Source organism: Haplochromis burtoni, unplaced genomic scaffold (assembly GCF_018398535.1).
Source record: "Haplochromis burtoni strain Fernald_Lab_line unplaced genomic scaffold, NCSU_Asbu1 Contig_3, whole genome shotgun sequence".
NCBI lineage: Eukaryota > Metazoa > Chordata > Actinopteri > Cichliformes > Cichlidae > Haplochromis > Haplochromis burtoni.
The window spans coordinates 1,428,768-1,450,959 of record NW_024582364.1 but is presented as its reverse complement, the minus strand read 5'-3'; the positions used below and the strand labels follow the sequence as shown (position 1 = coordinate 1,450,959).

Genomic DNA, 22,192 nt, shown 5'->3' with positions numbered 1-22,192 from the left:
GATGTCCCCTAAAATGTGAGCATAGCAAGCCCCACCCACCTGTGATTTAAACCATCCGTTTGCTGGGGGCAGCCAATAGGACGAGTTCTAATACACAGGAGACCCAAAGTTTGGCTTAAATGGCCATGCAGCTAAAACAGCTTGTGTCAGACAGATGATGAGCTGCGGGGTCTCATAGTGTGTTGTTATTGTTTTGGCTGTTAATGTAGCAAATCTAATTTATTAAGCAGCTGTCATAATAAAGGATCCTTTAATACCCAGCTACATAATCATTTGACGGTGAATCAAGTTTCACACTGTGCTTTATGAGACTCTTTATCTTTGAAATTAAAACTAAACAAACCCGCTTCTTAAGTAGTGTCATTTTATTGTTATTTGCTTCATACATTCAGTTTGAAAACGGCATCAACCAAGCCCAAAACCTGAAGACTCAGTCCTAACAACAAGGAGCAAACAGCAATCTGAACAGCTGCTCCCTCAGTGACCAGTCAGAGTCATGTCATCTTAAGTATCTCGCACAAATCTGTTGTGCTGCCGGGTGAAAACAAAACAAGAGGAAAAAGAATGTCACTTTACAAAGGGAAGGTGATGGTGGAACTGATTTTCTACATCATGGCATGTCCAAACTCTATTTACAAATACACAACGTGATACTTTCAATCCCACTGGCCAGTTTCAGTCAAGCTGAATATAAAAATAACATTACATTCATTTCAATTAAGCAAGAACGTCAGTGCTGATAGTCTGATAATTGTTCTACTGTTAATTTATGCTCACGATCACAAGCAACTGGATTTAAAAAGGCTGTGATCATAAGCATAATAAACAGCTGTTCTACGATAGAAACCAACATTTCAGCGTGGGTTTTAGGCTACAGTGGGAGATTTAAATGCCAACTCAGGGTACTTTTAACGATTCAAAGGTTTCCAATGAATCCAAATAAAATCAGGTTATAATTATGAGTGCAAAGGGAGCACTTCGTTTAGCACTTCTCATTTAATGCACATAAATTTGATGCTTCTCTACTGTAATCATGTGTGAACTTAAAAGCCCTGAGGTGGGAAGTTCATATTTCATATAAAAGATGCATCGCATTTTAATTGTACCAGGGATAAAACCAAGTGCACTCAAGCATATACAGGAGTACTATATACAGGAGACCCAAAGAGTAATCTATTAACTTTGGTTCCAGGCAGTCATTGTATTTTTTGATCTGAGAAAATCCTGTATTAAATGTTGTCAATAAATACACAGAAATTCTTTTTTTTTTTGGAAGCCATCCTAAATGCCAAATGAATCAATGCAGTGTCTTCACACATCTGCTGAATGTAGTTTAGTAGTTTATAAAGACTGTCTGTACCAGCAGCATTAATAGTCTATCTTACATTAGTTATCATGAGATCAAACCAGCCAGTAGAATGTAAATGAAGGAAAAATCTACATTTAGATTTTATCGGTTCAAATAAACTTTATGAGCATTTTTTTAGCCAAAGAAATCACCAAGCTGTAATCTATGAAGTATTACAGCCACATTAAGAAAAAAATATTATCAATCATTTTGAGAAAAACAGTCAAAATGTGGAGGTTACAGTTGTTGTTTCCAGACAAACTATCATGGTTTTTATACCCCCTGCGTTAGTAAAATCGATTAACAAGGAAGGAAATGATTTCTCTTTTAAGGACGTTGAAAAGTTTATACAGAAACACACAAACTCCGAAGAGCTGATTTGTACAACACGAAATGACTGGCAGTGGACAGATGTGAGGTTACCAGTGGTTACACTCTCGTCCAATAAAGAGGATGTATGTTTGATCACAATTTGTTTCACTAACTCATGTAAACAAGGCATTTTTTAGAGGTTAGTGCAACCGTGGCAGTTGGTCTCAAAACAACAACGGTAATCTCCGCATTTCGCCTTTAATCTTGAAATGTCATCTTTATTCTCAAAATGAGCAACAACGTTTTTGTTTTTTCTCAATGTGGCCCTAATACTCTGTCATAGTAATCAGTGATGCATTAAAGGCTAAAAAAATAAAAATAAACTAAAAAAGTGACGGCACCACCGATTACAAAACCATCATTGTGGACACATTAATTGTTCTTACATTCTCATGAGTTTTATTTTACTGCAGAGGTCACTCTTGTTAATCAGCAAATGGATCTATAAGCTGTAAAATCTCTGAACAAGGAACAGACAAGGCTGCTGGACATCAAAAAAAAAAAAAAAAAAAATCCCCCTTCTGTCAGTAATAGAACCAGTTTATTAAAATGGTAAATCAAGCCGTAAAGGATCCGCTTTCCTTAAAAAGGACTGATGAAACTGCACCTTTACTGCGCTGCTCTGAGTCAGCATGATGTCATTATGGCACAGTGAGCTTCGTTTTAGAGGCTTCTCAAACTGTCACAGTTGGTACTAAGTGTGGAACAGTTTTGAGGCCGAATGCAATGGTGAGCTATATCCCAAGCTTTAACATAAGCAGCTTCTATTATGTTATAGACGTTCCCTTTAACGCTGAATTGTTCTTTTACTTAATGTGTCTCAACAACCCCCCCCCCCAAAAAAACCCCAGCCTTTCTCCGCCCAAATGAAAGAAGTAAACTCACAAAATCCCTTAAATATACAACAATGCCTCCAATGTTAAGAATTCCTCTGCTATAATAACAGTGAAACTTCAATAGTGTGATAAATAAGACTGATTTCATAATTTCCTCCACTTCATGAATGAAAACGGCACATCCCAAATGCAAAACAACACAAGGGGGAAAAAAGTGCAGAGGAAAAAAAAAAAATGTGGAAATGAGTGTATGGTAGTTTTTCATTTCCACAGGTCCACCTTAATAAATAAAAGCTTCCACACAAAAGTACAGATTCAAGGTTTGAATGAGTGCATACATGCATACATGTATGTTGAGTGAGCAGTGGGTGTGCTATATGTTGGAATGTGTGACGCAGCTATATAATCGAGTGAGGCCAATGTGATTCCAAAGGTTGTTGTTTGTGTAGGCAGGACAGGCAGGGAGGTGAGGGAGAACACTGTGAAGCTGGCAGGTAAATCGTACGCTGCAGCTTAGAAGCGGATAAAGGTGGCGTCGATCTGGCGTACGCTGGGCAGCGCCAGCATGATCTTTCGCCGGTACTGTGGATCCTTCTGTAGAGGGTTTCTTTCAAGGTAGACTGTCTCCAGAGAAGTGGCGTTCTTCAACTCATCAAGGTCAGACCAGTTATCTATCTGATTATCGTTCATCTGAGGAGATATTACAAAACAACAAGAGCAGTGAGGGTGCACCATCAGTTTAACTCATAACAATATAAGAACTACACTTTGAAACTTTTTGTACTGACCCACTGTTTAAAGAGCAACACACTGAACGTAGCAACAAAAATTGACTTTTAAGAAAGTTTCATTTTAAATGTGCTGCTCAACAAAAAAATTATGCGATACAAATACACGAGTACTTCAACTAATTATGTCTTACTTTGAATTTTCTGTCATTTATTTTGTCATTTTTGCTCTCTGTCCAACCAGCCCTCTGGATGTCCGCCTTCATTACATCCACCCACCCTGCCTCCACTCTCTTCTTCACCTCTCTGCGCACTGTTGTTTTGAATAACTGACCCAGGGGAATTAAACCCATCCACCTTCACTGCCTCTACTCCTTGCATCTTCACTTTTCTACCCATCTCCCAGGTGTCTCATTCCTCTTTTCTCCAGCGCATACCTCCACCTCAGCAGGATCTCTTCTATCGGTTCCCTACCCACAATGTCATCATTTTTATTAACAAGCAAAGGTGTAATTAATTATTTGATGATGGTTGTCTTTTAATGCATGCTGACGTTAAATTTTGTAATGTTCTAAGAAACTTTTCTTCTTTTGTCAAACTGTCAGCAGTGAAAAATGGGCTGTCTGTACTGAGGCTACACATTAAACAACATGTCAAACAAACTATTTGTACCCAGAACTCCTGCAGCTCCGTCAGGTGGCTGATGTTTTCTATTTTCTTTACTCGATTGGCTGCGATGTCGAGGGTGGTGAGTTTTTTCTGTTTGGAAAAACAAACATTGCTGTTACATGTTTGCACAATTCAACAGTATGGAACCCTATTTTCTTTTATGTGTTTTGGAAATGTGTGCCTTAAAGTTTATAACTCACATTGTTTTCTAACCCCTCAATGACCTCAACGCCATTGTGGCTCAGATAGAGCTCCTTCAGGTTGATGAGGTTCTGAAGCCCCTCAATTTTCGTAATCCGGTTGCTCTGCAAGTAAATGCAAACCCAATGATTATCTGTTGTCTGGAGCGTGTGCAACTGTAATCAAGTGATGAATATGCGTGATGATACCTGGATGCTTAAAACAGTCAGGTTGTGTAAAGCGTCCAGATTCTGAAGCCTTGTTATTTTATTAGTGCCAAGAAACAAACTTTGCAAAGATGTAAGTGAATCCAGGTTTTCAATGACCTGTGAACACAACAACATTGAGGCAACACTTTAAAATCACACCACAACTTACATTTTCCAACAAATCTTCATTTATATTTTGCAAACAAAACCCATTATTTACATAAGGAGTTCAAAACAATTTCTCAGTGCAGCACAGTCCCTTCGTATCTCACCCTAATGCGATTGGAGCCGAGCTCCAGCATCTCCAGACCTGAGAGGTGCTCCAGATTCGCAATGCTGCTAATTTTGTTGTGAAGCAGAAAAAGTTTCTTCAGCCGAGTCAACTGCTCCAAACCCTCCACCTTCCTCAAAACGTTAAATGACACGTCAAGCTGCCTGTGGGTTGGCAAAACAACAGTCCCTCTCAGAATAAATATACCTTGATATCTTAGACTTTTGTTTAGGCTTACGTAAGAATCACAGTTTTGTCACACTTACTCCAACTCTGTGAGGTTGTGCAGGTTCTCCAGTTTGCGGATCTGATTGTCATAGAAATCTAGTTCTCGCAGGGCACTCAAACTGTCGAGGTTTTCTATCTTTTTGATGAGGTTCTGCCGTAAGGAGAGTGTCTGCATGAAGAGAGGAGAGGCAAAAATAACAGAGGATACCATCAAGAGCAGAATTAAAGTGCACGTGACAGGTCCTTATTTTAGAGATGAATATTTTTAAAAAAAAATGCAGATGAAACCAAAATGCTAATAAAACGCCTCAGACGCCAATGACACTGCTGCCAACAGCATCACCTAAATAATTCTTACTTTAGCCTTCTGTAGCACCTCCAGTCCTTCAATCTTTCCAATACGACAGTGAACAAGATCGACATCCTAGAAAGAAATATAGACACCATAAGAGATCACGCAGTCTACTAGCAATTATGGTACAGCACCTGTATACAGATTTACACACAGAAGTTTGTAAATCCCAAAAAACACTGTTAATATGAACTCTAACACTATAATCTTCACTTTCTTAAACTCCAAACAAAACAAGTCATCAGAGATGAAAGGCAAGTTCTTCAAAACTTAAACTGACCTCTTCCTCAGGGTCCAAAGTTATGGTGTCCATGTCAACAGGAGACTCTTCTTTAGCTTTAATATGAGCAAGAATGAATGAAATCAAATTAAAGCATCCACTGCAATCACAAACATATTGTCACATAAAGATTTTATCTAAGAAAGTATTTGTGAGAAAATAACACAAGCAGCATGCCTAATTTGTAAAATAAAGCACATTTATTGGCTGGGTAGGAGGTGATGATGACCTACTTGTAGCAGTGGGCTGATTAGGGTCCACATCGCCATTGATGCTCTTCCTCCTGGTTTCATCGTCACCAGACTCCTCAGATTCTCCCCTCCGGTCCACTACAGTACGCAGACAGAAGAGAGCCTCAAAACCTCAACAAAGATTCACAGCTTCCGACTGGTTACACACACACACACATTTGGATGATGCCAAGCCCAGGTTTATCTGGAGCAGCCACCCTCTGTCTCCACTATCACAAGATCGTGATAGTGCACATTTCTGTGCTCTGCAACGCGCTCAAATTGTGGAAAAATGCGTGGAAAAATGGGAAAGCACTACAAGGGATTTTACCTATTAGTATTAAATGTTGCGGGATGTGTCCCAGCTTTATTTTCATTTTTTTAAAATCAGTTTGAACGCGCGTTACCTACTGAACACACACATTGCTAAGCACGTTAGCCAGCTAGGTTGCTGACTGTATCACAGCTAGCAACTTTTACGAGCTGAATCTGAAACATGTTACATAGACCGAGAAACAAATAAACGTCTATGACTATGGGGTACTCAACATACCCTGAAACGCCGCAGTAGATGGCCTTTATAAAGATAGCATGAACTGACGTTAAATTAATATCGTCAGCTAGCGTCTTGTTATTAGCCTGTTAGCTATCAAAGCAAGGATGAAGGTTTGGTTAGTCAAAAGAGAAAAACATCAAGGAGCGTGCTCAGATGAAAAAAGACTCTTTTATCCAAATTTCCGCCAGGCTACCAAGCTATAACGATCACAACACGGCTGCACCATTGAAAATTTGGCTACTCACCTTCCATTTCTTGAAGCTCTCCAACAGACAGGGAAGCCATGTTTCCTGTAAACACTCCTGACAACCGCGCAGCCAATCCAGTGGAGGCATACGCTGACATCAGCCACATGGGGGCGCTGAAGGCCGCTGGAAACGAGCATCAACAAATTATACGGTAAGGTTTATATAACTCAGGACATAAATGTAACACTACTACTTGACAAGAGAGTACCGTTGCTGAACTTGCATTATTCAGTTTAAAATTTCAAATGCAAGCTGTTTTTATTTCCTCTCTTATTCTGTAACTTATTGGATTTCACACGGTACACCTGAATATAAATCTGTTAGACTGCACAGTGCAGTTTTTTTTTTCTTTTTTAAAAATCTGTTCAGCAGATGTTATACATGCAGTTAGAGCTGGACTGGGACAAAAAAAAAAATTGGGCCTGGGATCAGGTTGGTACAGTTGTTGTAGGGTTAGTTCTTAGTTGCCCTGCAGCATGGGACAATTAAAAGCTACACATTTAAAAGCTATTAGCAATGACTCATGATCAAAGCAGCCATTCATTTCATCTGAATCCTTGAATCCTACCTTCCTAATTATGTCCCTTCATCTATTTTCTTACCACGTTAATCTCATCTTCCTCTGTGGCTTCCTCCTTCTCCACAGCTGGTGGTTGCAGCAGCAGCACAGCTGTGACCGTGAGGTCTTGTAGTTGTTACTACTGTTGTGCAGCAGCACGACACCTAACATGTTGGTTAATTTGAGCACTGTAACCCCTTTCAGACTGATAGATGTTATTAACTTTGTTTGTCAGCTGTTTCTTTAGATTGCAACCAATAACTGTATTAAAGATGTTTTCCTTGAGTTTGACACAGTGTGTTGCTTTTTGAAATCTTATCCTACTTCACTTTGTCTGACAGGGTCTGTCTAAGTATATTCTCAATTCAGCAGGTCTGGCATCAATCAGGCCTCGGTATGTAGTGAAATTGAGCTCACTTTTCAAAAAAAAAAATGTGTTAATTCAGTTACAGTTAATTCATGATTTAATAAGGGTGCAGTTAGTTTCTCACACAGGGCTGGGTAGGCTTGGATAGCATTTTTCCCTTAATAAATGAGATCATTTAAAAACTTAATTTTGTATTTACTCTGGTTATATCTATCTAATATTGAAATTTGTTTTATGATCTTAACTTTTTAAGTGTGACAAATATGCGGAAAAAAAGAGGGAAAAAAAAAGAAACAAAGAACGTGAAGAAACATGTTTTTTAGGGCACTGTATGTCTTTGTAGGTTCTTAGTCATCAGCTCCTGGTAGCCAAGTGCTTGAAATGAAGGCACCTGGATTTCTTTTTGATTTATGAAGATGTTTCATTTCTAGTAGGAGAGTCCCAGATGGGATAGTCCTGTTGGAGGTGGTTCTGAGTCACTCACACACCCTGTCATCATGTAATTAGTTAAAAGTCATATGAGCCACGATTCTGAATTACGGCAAGGGTCATTAAAGTGCCAAGACTCCTTTGTGAGATATTACCCCACCTTGCCATCATGTGCGCCAGTGAGGTCAAAGTGTATGACTATCAGGATCCCCTCCACTGCAAGGTTGCATACTGCAAAATAAGTCCAGATGCATATCCCATGATGCATTGAGCATTTCTGCTTTACTCACCTCTTTTATCTGTCTACCCTGTGGACCCCCAACCAGTCACAGCAGATGGCTGCCCCCCTGGTTCAGCTGGTAGTTTCTTCCTGTTAGAAAGGAGTGTTTCCTTCCCACTGTCACCAGCTGCTAGCTCATAAGGGTCATCTGATTGATCATCATCAGATTTTATTGTTGGGGTTTTTTTTTGCTGTGTTATTGTAGAGTCTTTACCTTACAATATAAGGCACGTTGAGGCAACTGTTGTTGTGATTTGGTGCTGTATAAATAAAACTGAATAGAACTGAATTGAATATCTTGTGATTGGAAGGTCTGTTATTTTATTTGCGTTTTAAGCAATTATTTGGCGCAGACTGTAAAAATGTTGATGTTTATGTAGCACATTAATGACTCAAAAGAGGGAGAGATGACAATTTAAAGTGAGCAGCATAACCACTTTACATATACAAGGTGAAAAGGGTGCTTGAAGTAATTCTGTCTGATGTAACATAAAACAGCCCTGCCTCTGTGCTCATTTCCTGCAGTACCACAGCAGGTTGTTTATACGACCACTTCCCATGCGTGCTGCATACCGCCCATCTTAAGAATTCCCTTGCATAAGACTGAGGCACTGCTGTCGTCCACAAAAGACCTGATTACAACATCAGCATCCAGATAGTTAAAATTTCTAAAAACATAACAAGCAGACACTGCCGATTTGAGCCCACGGTGTCTAATCAATGTGTTTCTGTTATGACGACATGAGTGTGATTGTGTAACGTGTTAGATATAATTTTTTTTTTAAAAAGGAACATACAATTCTTACTTGACATGTTATCGGGGGTAAGCAGAGGTGTGGCCGCCAGGATAGGAGAATAAAGGTTGTTTTCATGCTTAACTAGCAGCTAAATATGTTTCTCCCAGAATCATTGACCAGTCAACTCAAGACACAAATGTAAATATTAACTCTTCAGAAGAGTAATGACAAAATTAGAACATTTGTCTGAAAGTTGAAGGCACAGCAAACATATAAACCGCAGAATATACAATATACAGGTGGGTCCATAAGTCATTTTTTCCTCAGTACACCAGCAAAAAGGATAAAAAAAAATGAAATTTAAGATTAAAGACTATGCATACTGTAATCTGCTAAAGTATTGTGTTAACTGTTTGTACTACAGCAATTCTTATGCACTCTCCCCAAGAGGCTAAATTGGCAGAGAACAATTTACTGGCCCGATGAGGATCTGTCTGGTCCCTCGTTATTCCATGATACAAAGAGGAGTAAATGTATTTTAGTAGTAAGCGCAGACATCTTTTTTTCCTCCTGTGCTAACTTCAGTCTGCTGATTTGTTTTGACTTTTTTTAAAATTTCCTCTCTTGAGGGTAAAACTCGATAACTCAGAGACATCAGAACCCAGCCTGAAGTTAAGCGGACTGACTCCATAATTCACAATCAGATCAGATTGCTAATTGGAAGATCAGGCTCCTCCAGCATGTATGTCAAAGTATCCTTGGGCAAGATATTAAATCCCAAGTCGCCCCAGATGCATCCATTGAAGTATGTGTGTGCGAATGTTAGGCAAAGTTCTTAGACATAGAAAGAAGCACACGAATGTTTGTGTGTGGCTGAATAACACTCGTAGTAAGAAGATGCTCTGAGTGCTCACACAGAGTAGAAAAGTGCTATATGTAAAGTCAATTTAAGCATATAAAATGAGTTTCATTGTTTACACTTTCAACACATCTCTGACAGCAGACAGCAGCTGTGTTAAACTGGACTGACTGCAGGATTTGAGCAAAGGGAGAAATCTGCTCTCAGGGATATCAGGCTCAGGGTTATCCCTCTATAAATACCTTAAATTTAGTGCGTCTCCCCCAAAAGTGCATACCTGTCGTAGAAACACAAGCAGGGTAGAATAAAGTAATAGAAACATACAGGTGCTAGAGCCCTTGAATAAGTCAGAGTCGTGTCAGGGTTCAGAATTCGTCACGTAGGCGGTGACGGTACTTACCGGTGGATTTATATTAGGAGACAGTCCGGCAACTTTTGACTATTATGAATCTATAAATGCGTTGAGTTACAATATTTACATACAGATGGAAAAAAAAAATAAAGATGACGTGATGGCTCTGATTTTAATTATCTACGGTTTCCATGGTTACGCAGCGCTGTTTTGAATTATCAGTCGAGTCCTTTGCTCTGACTTCTTAACTTCGCTGTTTTGAAAGCTACCTTAAATGACCTTTGGCTGCCCCACATGCTCCCCGCACCACCACCACCACCACACACACACACACACACACACACCAACAGCAACTCCACCTCACCGGACAGCCAAAAGAGAAAGCAAGGCGGAAGCCTGAAGTCAGGTGAACCGAAACGTAAACGCCTAGAGGATCGGGTCTATCCGACTATTGCTGTCGTTGTGTCTGTGGAGTAGTTTCTGTTAAAGCCTGATGGACTGGTCATCCTTCGAGCACCATTTTAATCAGGAAATGGCTTAAAGCACACTGCTGCTGTGGAGTTTGTGCTTCTTTGACAGATGAACAACACTGAATCTGACACCGAGCGCCAGCTACAGTACAGTCCTGTACGCGTGTAGAAATGTATTCATTGCGCTTTGTTTTGATCCTATCATTCCACGTATGCCGGAGTCTTCCTGTCGATGCAGGTAGGAATCACGTCTTTTAAAAAAAAAAAAAATGGTTTCACTGTAATTCATTAAATAAATAAATAAAATGTATAGGATTGCTTAATTTCTTTTGACAGAACAGCAGGGACGGCTTTCAGCAGCTTCAAACAGTGCATGAATCCACCCATTTTCTGTTATTCTCTTTAATCTTCGGGTGGTGGATTTGACTGGATTTAATTCTTTCACAGGTCGTTTTATTTGTATGTGCAGGACTCCTAGGAATATAAAACAATGTCTGGCCATGTAATCAGAAACTGAAACAACCAAACAAAAGTTATCTGTGGGCGTCTTATGTTGAATTGTATAAAGTTATCCAGATACAAAACAGGCAACTTGCACAGTACATGATTCTTTTATTGCATCAATTTGACAAATGCAGTGAATTTTAAAATATGCATATATATATAGAGAGAGAGGGAGAGATGAAAAACAATCAAACTATACCGAGGGATGTGACGCTGCAAAGCATTTCAAAGAGCTGCACTTGACTTGATTTAGTGTTGGTTATTTAATCAACTATAAACACTGTGTGACAGAATGTAGAAATCACCGCATCTTACTGTTATTTCACACCATGCGATTAACATAAAATGTCTATCCTGCTCCAGAAAGCAGAAGTATGGTAAATGCAAAATATTAAAGGCTATTATCTTTTGCTTTCAGTTTTGCTTTTGTGAAGTGAAAGTTAGATACATCAGTTCAGTGTGATTTGGTTATTCCCCCTCTAAGGGAGGGATTATGTAATTGGTTGTGTTTGCAATCTAGTGCTCCAAAGTTTTTTAGGATATCATTTTTAGACTTTGTGTGATGGTAGATACCAAAAACAGCTCGAGATCATTTAATTTAGGTGAAAATTGGGTCAAGATCAAGGTTCAGGAAAAACTTCATATTACCAACAATTTCTTATGGATTGTCTTCACACTTTGCAACAATATACTTGTGGGACACGAGTACCTAGGCTGACTAAGCATTTGACTTTCATCTTCCTTTTTAGCACCCATTTACAGTTTGCCCATTGGATCATCTCCAAACCTTAAAGCAATATATTAGTCAAACAAAGCACTATCTTTGTTTGAGTGCTAAAGCCCGCCCCTCCACACCCCCCAATACAAGGTTATATGACTCTACAATGACACAAAAAGATTAATATACTACAGTAGATTTTCATATTACCAATGAAAAAACTTTTTTCCTCACAGCTCGCACATTTTCATCTCCTGTGACACCATGTGAAACGTGTCCATAGGAAACTAAAGCTTGCTGTTAATAATGCTCACATGATAATATGATAAATTATTGTCTGTGGTTCTATCTCTCACGCCGTCTCCATAAAAGACAACAAGAAATAAATAAAGTGTCAATAGAAAATTGTACTTAGTAGTCAGTATAAGCTTTTAATGATATAAGTTAGCATATGATAGAATACTGCATGATGACCTTTTGATGTGTTAGACTGTTGTTCACTACAAAAACTTGTTCTGTTCTCTTTCTTTGTTTCTTCCCACAGCGATAATAAGAGCTGAACCACTCTTATCTTCACTCCCTTCTGAATCCCACAACACACACATACACCTGCATACGCACATACATACGCACTAACATTCCTCTGTCTATGAACAGATGTATTCACTATTGTATTACTTTTGTATATAAATAAAGACCAGAGCAGAGCGCACTTCACAGGGCCCCCACTCTGATGTGAGCTCTCTGTGACCGCCCTTGCAAGTAAAAACTGCAGCGTGTGTGTCTCCACTCTCTGACACTCTCAGCTGAAGAAGTGTCATTTAGAATAAATCTCTTGACATAAAGCTACAATTGCATTTCCTTTTTTCTTTATGTTTTTAAAATTTATATCTGTTTTTTGTTTTTGCCCATATTACATTAGATACCGTCGTACTGCAGATCCAGCAGTGGAGGAGGGCAGGAAGTCAGCAGGTTGAAGAGCAAGTCCTTCTCAATGGAATTCCTTTAATGGGCAAAAGTCCAGAATTCAATGCAGTTATCAAAGCCGTATTAGATGACACACTCCTAACATCTCTTATCAGTTTCAACCAGACCTCTTCAATACGTAAGAAAATCAAATTGTCTTGTTTTACAACTGAACATTTGTGTAAGTGAGATTGTTGTCACCAGGGCCACAACCCATTAACTCTCAACAGGTAACCACACCATTCTTCGTTCTCGAGAATGCACATGGGAAGGGTCTAAGCTGCGCTGGGCAGATCGTGTATTTGCTGACAGCCAGTTGTACCTGACTCTCAACCAGAATGACATGTGGACAGCCCACGTACAGGAGGCGGTGGCCATCAAAGCGGTTTGGGACCAGGAAGTGCAGCAAACAAGAGCAGAGAGACTCCATCTGCAGGAGGGATGCGTCAAGCTGATGAAGCATTTGAACCTTTCTGAGAAACAGTCAGGTATATTTTACTTCAGGCTGTTTTCCTGCCTGCTTTAAGCGCTGCGGAACAAAATCAGTTCAATAAAGTGTTGAACTTAGAGAAACTTTTTTACTCCTGCTCCGACTGCCCTTTTTAAACTTGTCAGATTCTCCAGCAATAACTGTAATAACATTTTTATAAGCAACCCATAAGTATAATATGCAGTAATTCATGTCTGAATACAAAAATAACAAAATATTTTCAATGACATAAACTTGAATGATACACTGCTCTTCAAAGGCTCGAGCTGCCCCTCATTTATTGTTATATGTTTCTAGGAAAATGGGAAATAAGTGCAGTGACTTATGAAATGTACATTTCTACAAATCTGTGCACTTCTAACAAGCTTAAAAGCCAATATTTGGTATGACCACCTCTATTCTTCAAGATTGACTCCTTTGTTCACAGTGAGTCATTATCTGGAACAAACACTAAGCTGATAGCTTTAACTCCTTTGCAGTGATTACAGACCTAAAAAATGAACATTTAAGGACTTACATTTCCATCACAGTTGGGCAGACTTTGTTAAGAATAAGAAGACGACGTTACTTGGTCAACTTTGATTAGCCTGCTACTGTAGAAAACAATAAAGTTAGTTTAAATTTATCCTTACTGTGTCATATTTGATTTGAGGATATGCTGAAATTCCTTGTCCAGAAACAGGACATTTATTTATTTAATGCTAATCTTTTTAAAATGCAGAAAATGCGTAATAATGTGTCTCATAATCATTTCAGTTGTTTAGTTTTAAAAGCCTCTTTGAAAGTAGTAGTAAAAGAATGTAGTACAGTACTGTGCAAAAGTTTTGAGCCACCCCTCATTTATTTGAAGTAGGTGCAACGATTTATTCAAACATGTGTAAGTGTGCACGAAAAAAAAAAAAAGGCAAAACCAGTTTGTCCAAATGTAAGAAGCTTGAAAGTCAATATTTGGTATGACAACCTTTATTCTTCAACACGCGCTGAACTCTCTCAGGCAAGCTTTCCGGTCATTTCTTTAAGTAGTATTCAGGAATAGTTCTCTGGGCTTCTTCTAGTGCACCACTGTGGGTTTTTCTATATAGGTGTGTTTTTACTCCTTTGGAATCATTTTTAGGCTGGAAATGGAAACTGGTCTCATTAAGCTGCTTTTTAAGGGTTGGTGGCTCAAAATTTCTACATTTATAATTTCATCATTGTTGACAAGATCTCCAACACCACTTGTGGAAATACAACCCATAACCATGACAGAGCCTCAAGCATGTTTTACAAATACACACTCACTGAGACGGTACTATTTTATGTCTGTCATACTGTGTTGTCTTTTGCATTGTTCAGAATCAGCTAAAAAAAAAATGGGAACAGCTGCTTGTAACAAAGAGCCTAAAAGCACAATATAAAATTGGTTCTTTGCTAAGTTCGTTATAAGTGCTCTATAAGCAAACATAATACCGGTTTATTGTTTGAGGTAAGTTTATGCTTAAATGATTCATAAGTCAGTGTTACATGGCCTTATCAAACAATAAAAAAATACAACAGATTTGTCTGAAAATGGTCAAGCAGCCAATGTCCAAAGAAAAACTTTGAAAGTCTGGACTTGAACTGTTGTTAATGACCACTTTTAAAAAAAGACAAGAGTCTGGCTTGAAATACAAGATATAAACAAATAAGGGGCAGCTCAATACTTTTGCACAGTTATATATGACGCTAAAACAGAAAAATGGGCATGTACTTAAACAAAACAACTTTGTTTCATGCAGTTACAAGAGTTCACCTCCACATACAGGACATACGTGTTTTGGAGCGGAATTTTTTTTGTTGACTGTCGGGTTACAAATTTAACATATTTTCTTAGTTCCAGGAATTCTTCACCTTCATCTTCTGGTCCCACTCCTGGCGCTCATTATGTTTGGTGTACTAATTATGGTCAGCATCATTATCTACAAAATAAAAGGTGGGCATTGAGAATTTTTCTTTCTTTCCATTTAGATGTCAGCACATGAAGTTGTGCATCCTTTATTCACAGTTCACTGCTTAATGTAGCAACAAGATGCATGTTTAAGAGGTGACTGCAGTCCAGTGTTGCACATTGTCATTTAACAGAATGTGCTGACCTTTATCTCTGCCCTAACTTTAAACTGTCACATGATTTTAATGACTCTTATACCCAAGGAAAGTGTAAACTATGTTCCTGTGTTTTGTCTTTTTCACACTTGCTATGCAGGTTTCAGGCACCCTGGAGGTAAGAAAACTACAACTGTCATGTGTTCTCTTTATTTTCATGCATTTCTCTGCTCGGAGTCCTAGTGAAAGATTCAGAAAGTTAAATATTAAATGAAGTCAAACAGACTCCCTTTGCTTTTCAAAGGTGTTTGTGGCCCAGTCATGTGGTCTGTCTAAAATGACTGTAACTATAGTATCATTAAAAGTATCATTAGAGATTAAAACCACATATTCATGAACTCAGTAACATGTCACATACCATAATCTGTGTTTTTCTTTTCCCCACAGGTGTCATTGGCTCAATTGTCCATTACCACAGAGATATGAATGAAATGACTGAAAATGATCGGGAAATTGTGTAGACGTCTTCTGTTACAATACCTCACAACTGTAATAATACTAAAAAAACACTTGATATTTCCAGCATATTTCTGTATGAAAACTGATAGCGTAGCTCCATGAATATCAGCAGACCTTTGCGATGTGTAATTCAAGCTTTAGGTAACATTCCTGGCTCCAGTGAAACATAAGCTTTTGTTTTTTGCATTAAAATTGCACAGTACTCTGTTTTATGTAGAATATTTAAATGTTATGTTGTTTTGCTACTGAGAGACTGATCAAAGTGTCAAATCTGGGTTGTTTTGAACTAAAAATGTGACTGCAGCATCTTTACTTGAAAAGCTTTCAGTGTACTTGCACGTCTCTTTATACCAAACACTGTTGGGATTCCTTGGCCATGAGATTATTTAAGTAAATTACTTTTTTTATTTCCTACTGCTTTATTTAGTTATTTTTTTCTGTTGGCATGTCAGGTAAGAGGAGAGCAGAATAAAAGTATAATCTGGAATTCACATTAACCTGTGATGTCAGAGTTATCACTTTATTTAAAGTAAATCCTGATCATGTAAATCAGGGGTGTCCAACTCCGGGCCTCAAGGACCAGTGTCCCTGCAGGTTTTAGATGTGTCCTTGATCCAACACAGCTGATTTAAATGGCTTAATTACCTCCTCGATATGTCTTGAAGTTCTCCAAAGGCCTGGTAATGAACTAATCATTTGATTCAGGTATGGTGACCCAGGGTGATATCTAAAACTGTAGAGTTGGACACCCCCGATGTAAATCAATTGACCAAATGCCAAGCAAACAAGAAAATGACTTTAAATCTAAATGATAGTGCATAATAAACAATAAATATTTTATTTGTTCAATACTAAAGATGTTTGTTTGAGGTGCCTCCTTTAAGCTGTGGTCCAGACCTGTGTACAGGTGTGTCAAGGTGACTGAAAACCAACGTGTACACATCAGTCAAAGAGCAAAGACACAATATATTATCAGACTATGAGAAGATTTTTGCTTAATCACTCAGCAAATATTTATATTTAAACTCTCCCTGAAATTAATATTTACCAATATTAGATTCTTAAATAAAAAAAATAAAACCCAATATTTATTTATTTATTTTACTAGCCTTCAAATACAGAAAAATATACTTGATAGCGGTCTCGTGTTTTAAAGTAAAGCGTCTTACAGGTCTTTAGTTTTGTGTCGCTCTTTAAATTCATACAGCGCAGACCTAAACTACAGATAGAGGGCGACACCTTTAAGTGGAGAGGTTTCTTTTCATACGTTAAAGAAAGTATCATTGACCAATCACGTTAACGTATTCGTAAACGTCACCATAGCAATGCGCTGAGCTTACTGCAGCTTCTTGAACTAACCAATCGCATGAGCGCTCTGTGGCATTTAAACGTCGTGGCGTCATACGCACGAAATTCAAAATCGAGAGAGAGACAAGAGTTTGTGCTTCTCTGCATTTCACGTTTTCTCGACGAGGTGAGGTCATTGTGTTGATTTTGAAATTGCAGAAATATACTTTTAAATTCAATCACTAGTTTTAAGTTTGTTTTGTTTATACGTGAAATCATTTTTAATCGGTTAAGCGATGGTGCTAACGCGTTCTTTCATTGGATTCATGCTACACAATCGTTTAGCTTGGTCACGTTAAGCTAACGTTCAAAACAAGAATAGAAGCATAGCGAAGTTTTTCAATCGGACCTGACTTACTTTTTAAATAAAGACATTTTTTGACAGATGCTATCCTAGCATTAGTCTGAGCATCGTAGCTGTCAGTAAGCCTTTATACTGTTTCAAATCAGATACGGACTTACTGTTTATCTGTTGTGATGTCCAGGTCTATGAAAACGTTGATAAAATGGCGCAGTTTGGGTTTGAGAACGACATCCACAGTATCTTGAAGCTGGACATGCCGATCACAAACGCTCCCATGGCGAGGTGGCAGAGAAAGGCGAGCTCATCAAACACATCCGCCCTGAGCGGCTTGTCGCCGGGAAAGTCTGCTAATGTGTCCCTGAGCTCATCAAAAACACCAAGCAAAACGCCAGGTAGTGTATTTGTCTGCATTTATACTCGTATGTCTGGGAAAGCTTTGCAAATGTTAACCACTGGGAAGTTTTTTTTTTTTTTTTTTTTATTTATATTTTTTTTTATGGGTCATAGGCAAAAACAAGAAACAAACCCCATCCAAGATGGGGGGTGATCGTTTCATTCCCATCAGAAACAGCAAGCAAATGGATGTGGCAACTTTCCTGCTGACAAAGGAGAATGAGCCAGCGGACACAAACACATCAGTTACATCAGTAAGTTGTGTAACAAACACTTAAGTTTCTATTTGTACAAGTAGGATATCAATCAGTGTGGCTCCCTGTGTCTGAAGGAATCCCAGAAAGCGTGGTCTGTGTCACTGAATGGATACAACGTTGAAGATGCAAAGATCCTCCATCTTGGAGGGAAACCACTTAATGCACCAGAAGGTAGAAATATGTGCATTTTATAAATATCTGCTGTATTGAAGGCAATTCTTTTTATTCATTGTCGCTCTGTCTTGTTTACAGGCTACCAAAACAACCTAAAAGTCCTCTACACTCACACAGCAACCCCTGCCTCTATTAAAAAGTCCAGATACATATCTTCAACTCCTGACAGGATCTTGGATGCTCCTGATCTTAGAAATGATTTCTGTAAGTTGGGCACTTAAGAGGATTTTACATCTCTATACAATTGACTTTATTTAATTGCAATGAATCTTTAAATGATGCCACAAATTTACAGAAAGGCAGAGAATGGACGCTGATCAATAGATTCTAAAAGAGCAAATCTTGTATGTTTGGTTTGAAGTCCTTATTCGTGACTTGCATGCTGGAATATTTAAGTCAGACTTCTTACTAGGAAAGTTGGAGCAGCCCTCCAACCTCATAAGCTAAGATGGCAGTGCAAGTCATTTTTGTTTCCATTGTTGTCCATGACTGGCTGTATAAACGCTATCCAGATCGCGACAAGGCTCCGTCATGAATGCGCTGCAGCATTTAAGAGAGAGAGATCTCTATCTCAGAGCAACACCATTCCCAAGTTGTTTTCCTGTTTATATATGTTCCCGTTTAATAAATAGGAACCCAACTGAAATTCAGTGTTGCATAAACATCCTAGTTTAGTAAATTAAGAATACTTTAACATGTAATATTAATTTAGGCTTTTTTTTTTTTTTTTTCTCTCCCCCTCTAGATTTGAATCTACTTGATTGGAGCAGTAGAAATTTTCTCGCTGTTGCTCTTCATAACAGTGTTTACCTGTGGGATGCCACTCAAGGAGACATCATTCTTCTCATGAAGATGGAGCGTGAAGAGGACTACATCTGCTCCCTGTCCTGGACTAAAGAGGGAAGCTACCTAGCTGTTGGCACCAGTGACTGCAAGGTTCAGGTCCGTGTGGAGATCATCGTGCCACTTGAGTCCAAATGAATATGGGACATATCAGAACATGTGTTTTATATATATTTTTTTATAAATTGTATTGATTTCCATTTAGTTGTGGGATGTTGAAAATCAGAAGCGCTTGCGCAGCATGGCCAGCCACACAGCAAGGGTTGGAAGTCTGAGCTGGAATGACCATGTTGTCTCCAGGTAAAAATGTTTCTCCTACCAAAGACGGTGGTGATATCTCCCTGGTGTTTTCCATTTTTGCACTAAAGTGTGTGTTCTCCTTTCACCACCCCCTGCAGTGGCTCCAGATCTGGACACATCCACCACCATGATGTGAGGGTGGCAGACCATCACATCGGCACCCTGACTGCTCACGCACAGGAAGTGTGCGGCCTGAAGTGGTCCCCTGATGGGCGATACTTGGCTAGTGGAGGCAATGATAACTTGGTGTGCATATGGCCCCGTGCGCAGGGGGGCAGTGCTGGCAACGACAGCCAGCTGATCCGTTGCTGGAGCGAACATCAGGGAGCAGTCAAGGTCAAGCAGTCAAGCAAACAGAAGTTCAATATACTAATTTTCTCCTTTTCCGTTTCCTCTCCCTTCCTGCTCCTTGTGAAAATTTAATGAAGACTGAAGTTTAAATATTCTCGTTGCCACTTGTGTATGCCTTTCCATTGTTCTAGGCTCTGGCCTGGTGTCCATGGCAGCCCAATATCCTTGCATCTGGAGGTGGTACTAGCGACCGCCACATCCGTATCTGGAATGTAAACAGTGGCTCCTGTATCAGTTCGCTTGACACTCAGTCCCAGGTAACTGCATCCTTCCAGGGATGTCAAACTAATTTTACATTGTGGGCCACATACAGCTCACATTGTTCTGAAATGGCCCCGATCAGTAAAACTCAGTTTTCTGGCAGTGTACAGAAGTTTAAACATTTAATCTCTGAAATCTCTTAATATAGAATAAAATTTCAACAGCATTTCTCAGTTTTTCTATATTGTAAAATAAAGGTCTCGCCCAAAATTTCCACTTTTTGTTAATGCATAACAGATTTCAATAGTTGTAGAGGATTAAAATGAACATTTCTGTATTAATATTTAAGTGCGTATAGTATTGAGCTACTATAGTGTGGAATGAATGGCGATGTGGAAGGTCTTTATCAATAGGAAAAGCTGGTTCAAGTTCAAAATCATTTCTTTCACTTTCAAGAACTGTCCAGTGGGCCTAAATGGAGACTTTGCTTGGCCGGTTCTGGCCCTGCACCTGTTTGACATCCCTGTTCCACACAGTTCGGTTTTAATGGTCATTCCCACTAAAATGTGTTTGACTACATGTCTCATCCAATCCAACTTTTCAGATCTCATCCCTGGTGTTTGCACCCAACTACAAGGAGCTGGTCTCTGCTCATGGATATGCCCACAACAATGTTGTTGTCTGGAAATATCCCTCTCTCAGTAAAGTCGCAGAGCTCAATGGTAAACAAGTCCCGTCCACATAAAGGCACATCCAGTGAACTGAGAACCTGCTGTTCCTCCTTTCTCCTGGTATAATTTGTTTATTTTTCTTTAAGGCCATGACGACAGAGTTCTGAGTTTGACTCTCAGTCCGGACTGCTCTACTGTTGCTACTGTTGCTGCAGATGAGACCATTCGCCTGTGGAAGAGCTTCGAAATGGATCCCATTAAGAAGAAGGCTAAAGAGAGGATGGTGAAATCAACCAGCAGCGTCATTCATCAGTCCATCAGATAATTTTCTTCAATGAGATTTTACATCTGTTATGAGTTTGAGTTATTTGTGATATATATTTTTTTCTTAATTTATCCACAATAAAGGAAACCACCTGGTGTTGGTCTGTGATGCTCCAGTTGGTGGTTTAAAGTGTTAATGGCTGTGGGTGTGTGTGGTACTAGTGATTTTTGTCAGTCAGTTTTTAAAATGTATAGCCTAGGTTTCTTTTTTTTTTTTTTTTTTTTTTTTTTAAATCTGATGTTCTTATACCTGGGTTATAATAAACACTTTACCATATTGGCTTCCCTTTGTGTTGCTTCATGTTGCCAGGACCCGTTTAAAAGTTTACTGGTGTGTTGTTTTCAAATACATCCTGCTTATGATGTAGAACTAAATCTGCTGTTCATTGTCAGACTAGAGCTGGCTTTTGTTACATCACAAAAGTTGATCTATTATAACGGATCACTTAATCTGCTGTTATTCTGTAGTGTTGGTTGATTAAAATGCAACCAACTTTGTAGATGTGTCTCAAGTATCTAAGGCATTTCATTGAACTTTTTTTTTTTTCCCCACTTAATGTAAATACAAATGCCCAAATATTGCCACAAGGTGACTCACTCTGAATTCAGAACTGAGTGCTTGCATTTAAGTTAAAAGGAATGCTGATTGGGTTCACATGCAGAATTTCCTAAAAATATTTGTCATCATATTGCAAAAATAAGCTGGGTTTGTGTAGTTTATTACTTTTTTTTTTTTTAAATTAATTGATGTGCAACTGCTACGAGTACAGGGCCCTATTTCAGGAAGCCGGTTTAGTGCAAACTCTGAGTAAGTATACCCTGAGTTAACGAAAACTCTGGGTTTTCGGTTTCACAAAGCGAGTTTAGATTAATTCTGAGTGAGTTACTATGACGACTAGCAGGTTTACTTCAACTAACCCTGACCTTCTCCGCCTCTTTGTCGGAAACCTGACTGTAGGAAGTGTCAGACATGGCGTGCTCCTTCCTTGAAGAGCCAGTAGATGTTGAAGCCCAAATTCTCCGCAGAGCTCTCCGCCGGGAGAGAGTGATTAGAGCGCATTTTATCATTTCCTGATGATTTCCTGTGTGAACGTTACCGTTTTTCAGCACAATCTATAATTTATTTGAATAACATCCTCAGGCCTAATATTGCTCATGTGACACATCGCGGACATTCTCTCAGTTCTGTACATATTATTTGTATTGCAC

At 38.9% G+C, this 22,192-nt stretch overlaps 3 protein-coding genes across 3 annotated transcripts; 2 read left to right on the top strand and 1 right to left on the bottom strand.

The window, feature by feature from the left end:
• Positions 1 to 350: 350 nt before the first annotated feature.
• ppp1r7 (protein phosphatase 1, regulatory (inhibitor) subunit 7) lies at positions 351 to 6,672 on the bottom strand. Its single transcript, XM_014332876.2, has 10 exons — positions 6,505 to 6,672; positions 5,707 to 5,802; positions 5,474 to 5,529; positions 5,200 to 5,265; positions 4,880 to 5,010; positions 4,615 to 4,777; positions 4,343 to 4,459; positions 4,154 to 4,258; positions 3,957 to 4,043; positions 351 to 3,246 (listed from the first exon to the last, which is right to left on the bottom strand). The coding sequence occupies exons 1-10, from the start codon at positions 6,611 to 6,613 to the stop codon at positions 3,070 to 3,072; spliced, it is 1,107 nt and encodes a 368-aa protein (XP_014188362.1). The 5' UTR covers positions 6,614 to 6,672; the 3' UTR covers positions 351 to 3,069.
• A 3,625-nt stretch (positions 6,673 to 10,297) lies between these two features.
• On the top strand, positions 10,298 to 17,163 carry si:dkeyp-13a3.10. Its single transcript, XM_005912785.2, has 6 exons — positions 10,298 to 10,798; positions 12,705 to 12,887; positions 12,979 to 13,236; positions 15,091 to 15,189; positions 15,460 to 15,477; positions 15,747 to 17,163. The coding sequence occupies exons 1-6, from the start codon at positions 10,732 to 10,734 to the stop codon at positions 15,818 to 15,820; spliced, it is 699 nt and encodes a 232-aa protein (XP_005912847.1). The 5' UTR covers positions 10,298 to 10,731; the 3' UTR covers positions 15,821 to 17,163.
• A 9-nt stretch (positions 17,164 to 17,172) lies between these two features.
• On the top strand, positions 17,173 to 21,211 carry cdc20 (cell division cycle 20 homolog). The gene is made up of 11 exons (XM_014332872.2): positions 17,173 to 17,292; positions 17,651 to 17,861; positions 17,977 to 18,116; positions 18,194 to 18,290; positions 18,372 to 18,497; positions 19,039 to 19,235; positions 19,342 to 19,436; positions 19,535 to 19,772; positions 19,919 to 20,044; positions 20,593 to 20,710; positions 20,806 to 21,211. The coding sequence occupies exons 1-11, from the start codon at positions 17,185 to 17,187 to the stop codon at positions 20,982 to 20,984; spliced, it is 1,635 nt and encodes a 544-aa protein (XP_014188358.1). The 5' UTR covers positions 17,173 to 17,184; the 3' UTR covers positions 20,985 to 21,211.
• The last annotated feature ends 981 nt before the right edge of the window (positions 21,212 to 22,192 follow it).